At 42.3% G+C, this 3,513-nt stretch overlaps 1 protein-coding gene across 1 annotated transcript; it reads left to right on the top strand.

Annotated features, from left to right (window-relative positions):
* Positions 1–595: 595 nt before the first annotated feature.
* spartb (spartin b) lies at positions 596–3,331 on the top strand (the record flags this gene model as incomplete). Its single annotated transcript, XM_042513567.1, has 2 exons — positions 596–1,438; positions 3,134–3,331. Coding segments are annotated over exons 1-2 (1,041 nt in total), but the record flags the coding sequence as incomplete, so codon positions are not given.
* Positions 3,332–3,513: the final 182 nt, after the last annotated feature.

Here is a 3,513-nt window from a genome sequence, read left to right as displayed (position 1 = left end):
ACTAATTTTTCACTATTTTAAAAATGTATTTATTTATTAGTTTCATTTCTTTTAATTGCTTATTGCCTTCTTTCCCAAGTTTTTGAAAAAATAAAGCTAATTTGCTCAGATTTTAAAGGGTAGTGCACCAATAGCTCTCTCCCTATCATGTTTAACAGCCATTATGAGACAAAGTATGCAAATATGCAGGCGTAGTAACAGTGACATTTCCCACCCTAATCTAGCAAGAACACAATACGGCAGATGAGAAATTGCGAACGCAGCTAATAAACTGTAGCGAATGACCTAATATATCGAGTTAACAAGACTGTTAATCAATTTGTATGGAAATCATGTTTCATTTGCAACATGCAACTAGTTGTGTGAGAGTTTCACTTTGTAAAGCTAGCCTGACACTGGAGCGGAAGTTTATTAATCCATAAAATATAAGTAGAATAACCTTTCGCCTATAAGGTGTGTGACCGTCTGCTCTCTCGTGCTGTACAAGAGTTTGTCTCATTATTAGTGCTGTATATGTGACGTGCCAGTGTGAGTGTGTTTGGATTGATTCAGCAAATTGTAAGTAAATCTAACTGTTGATCTTATTTCAGAGGGAATGGAGAAAGCTAAACAAGATGCATTTGACAGTGCCAGACTTCAAGTGATCAAAGATGGTTATGAAAGGGCCTTCGAGTGCATCAATAAAGGACTCACACTGGATGAAGCTGGAGACAAGGTACAGGCCGTGGAGCTCTATAAGCGAGGGCGGCAGCACCTTCTCAGGGCAATCAGCGTGCCTTCTCGGGGAGAGGAGTGTGTGGGCAGCTCCTGGGATTCAGCCAGGCAGATGCAGCAGAAGATGCAGGAGACGCTGAACAACATCACCACTCGCCTGGCCATACTGGAGACCAGCTCTGACCTGGGATCTGAGCCTACATTGAACACCAGCAGTGTGCCTGTCCCCGATGCTACAGACAAGTCTAAAGAAGTTCTCTACCCAAAACTTTCCTCCGTAAACAAGCCAGAGAGGCCAGCTCCTCCAAACCTCCTCTCTGCTAACGGCAAGGCAGCAGGAGCTGTCGGAGGCATGCCTGCATGTAGTGGTAGTGGTCTGCCCCTCTCACCCACCCGGCAGCCTGTGGTTCCAGCCGGACAGCCTCCAGCTTACTCTCCTCAGGCAGCTGATGGACACCTTTCGATCTCATACGGGACAGACGCAGGGGAAATGTCATTGGTTGGAGAAGAATTCTACAGTCGAACATCTAACTCGACACCGTCTCCCCAGAGTATGGGTGAAGACGGAGAGGAGCTGATGTATATCCCTCATGGTGTACAGATATTCTTTGTCACGCCTGAAGGGCAGGTGAGCGCTCCGTCGTACCCGGGCTACCTGCGGCTGGTGAAGTTTACAAGTGACCACTCTGACAGAATGCCCAACAGACCACCAGCATTTCTGCAGGTAAGATGAGATAAATATTTTTGTCCCAGCACACTAAAACATACGAAGCCCCAAAAAAGAACCTGGGGGAGAAAAAAAGAAAAGATGGTGGAAAATAAAATTTTAAAAAATGATGGTGGGAAAAAAATAGAAACTTTCACATTACCTCAAGAAACTTTCTCTGAGGAAAGTTTCTTGGGGAAAATTAGAAAGTTTCTGGGGAGATTTTTTTTTCTACCTTTAATTTTTTCCACCATCTGTTTTCTCACCATTTAATTTTTTTCAACCTTAACTGCTTTCCACCATCATTTTTTTTCCACCATCCAATTTTTTTCCATTATTTATTTTTTTCCACCATCTATTTTTTTTCTTCCCCACGTCCCTTTTTGCTCTGCGAGAACAGCTGGAAGGGACTAAATAAGCCACTTTTTTACACCATCACATTTTTTTCTTTTTTTTCTCCCCCGTGTCCCGTTATGGACTCTGCAAAAACACTTTGGTATACAGCTTAAAAGGACTAAATAAGGCACCGTCAAGCCCATCTGATGCAATAGGTGCATGTGAAATATCCCTGCAGTGTCACCAGTCGTTCTCTTACCCTTTAACCTGATTTTGTAAGATGTTTGCTCGGCTAACCAAGACCTCTTTGACTGTGTGAGTCATCAGTAGGAGGAGATACGCTTGTTAATGATCTCTATCCCTCGCCTCATGGACGTGATCATGTGAGCAGTGTTCACTCAGTGCCCTAAGCCCAAGGGGTTTATAGATATGACGTCAGCTTATTGGGAAGCCCCACATCAGGATCATTACTGGATCAAAACTTGGACATAGATGGTACCCCACTCACTGCACATTAACCCTTTTGAGACCTGGATTGACATCAGTTTTCTTGTGCTTGGTTCAGATACCTTTCATAGGTATTTAAATCTTTGAACCCTGAGTAAATCTGTTTTATTTCTGTCAAATACATGGAGTGGATGCACCTTTTTATATGAATTTTGTGCTATTTTTTGTGTCATTTCTTCTCAAATTGCTCATTGTTTTTATGTTTTTAAAAGAAATCAAGCCAATTTTTCTCAGGTTTCAAAGGGTTAACTTCCTTCACACTCAGAAAAAATGAAGCTTTGTAAACATATCAGCTTCGGCTTGCGTTAAAAGACAAATCAGTACCTTATCTAACTTATCCTGCTCATCCTGTTTAGAGATTTTTTTGCTGTTTAAACAGCCAATACATTTACAGTAGTGGATCATGAGACTGAAATTTGACTCTTCATTGGGGAATTTCCCAGGTGCTATTGCCAGAGGGTGACATCAGGGATCCACCAGTGCAAGTAATGATCTAAATCCTACTTACACTGTTATTCCCTATAATCCTGTTAGACATGCAGCCGTCAGAGGGAGACACTGTCCTCTGGTTTGTCAGACGGTTCACTGTGTTGACCTAATCAGAGTCACCGGTAGACGGTTAAGGCTTGTCATTTTGAGGTTATATTTTGGAACCTCTACTTTAGCAAGATGTCTTTACAGAGCACTCTCCCCCTCTCACATATGACTTCCAATTCAGTCGTCATTGTGTTTTTTCTGTATATTTGGGCACATTGTTCAGAAATCACTCAGACATTTGGGGCTGATACACTTAATAATGACATCATATATTCAGTTATTCATCATCACATTTTCATTTATTTCTCTTACTTCAATTTTGCTTCCTTACAGGTGTGTGAGTGGCTGTACCCTCTCATGGCCATGGACTCTCCAGTGTTGCTGTGTAACACTGGTGTGTTTATGTTTCCGGACATGATGGCGCCTGCTCCTGGCTATTATGTTGGGGTGGTGTTGTCCTCTGAGCTGCCTGCTGCAGACAGAGACATGTTCCAGGACCTGCTGTCCCAGATGACAGATCTCAGGGTTCAGGTCAGTGTTGCTGTGCAGTCAGCTCTGTGATAGCACAACACATGTTTTTACACTCGAAGGACAACAAATTCAAATGGGGCCAATGTATTTGAAGATATATCAATACAGATTCTCTGCAGCTTAACGCCATGTATTTTTATGCTGTATTTCTTACTGACAGATTTCTCAGAGAAATTGTTCTC

The sequence above is a fragment of the Plectropomus leopardus genome, unplaced genomic scaffold, assembly GCF_008729295.1.
Source record: "Plectropomus leopardus isolate mb unplaced genomic scaffold, YSFRI_Pleo_2.0 unplaced_scaffold10611, whole genome shotgun sequence".
NCBI lineage: Eukaryota > Metazoa > Chordata > Actinopteri > Perciformes > Serranidae > Plectropomus > Plectropomus leopardus.
The sequence above is the reverse complement of the archived record's forward strand: the minus strand, read 5'-3'. Positions and strand labels throughout refer to the sequence as shown.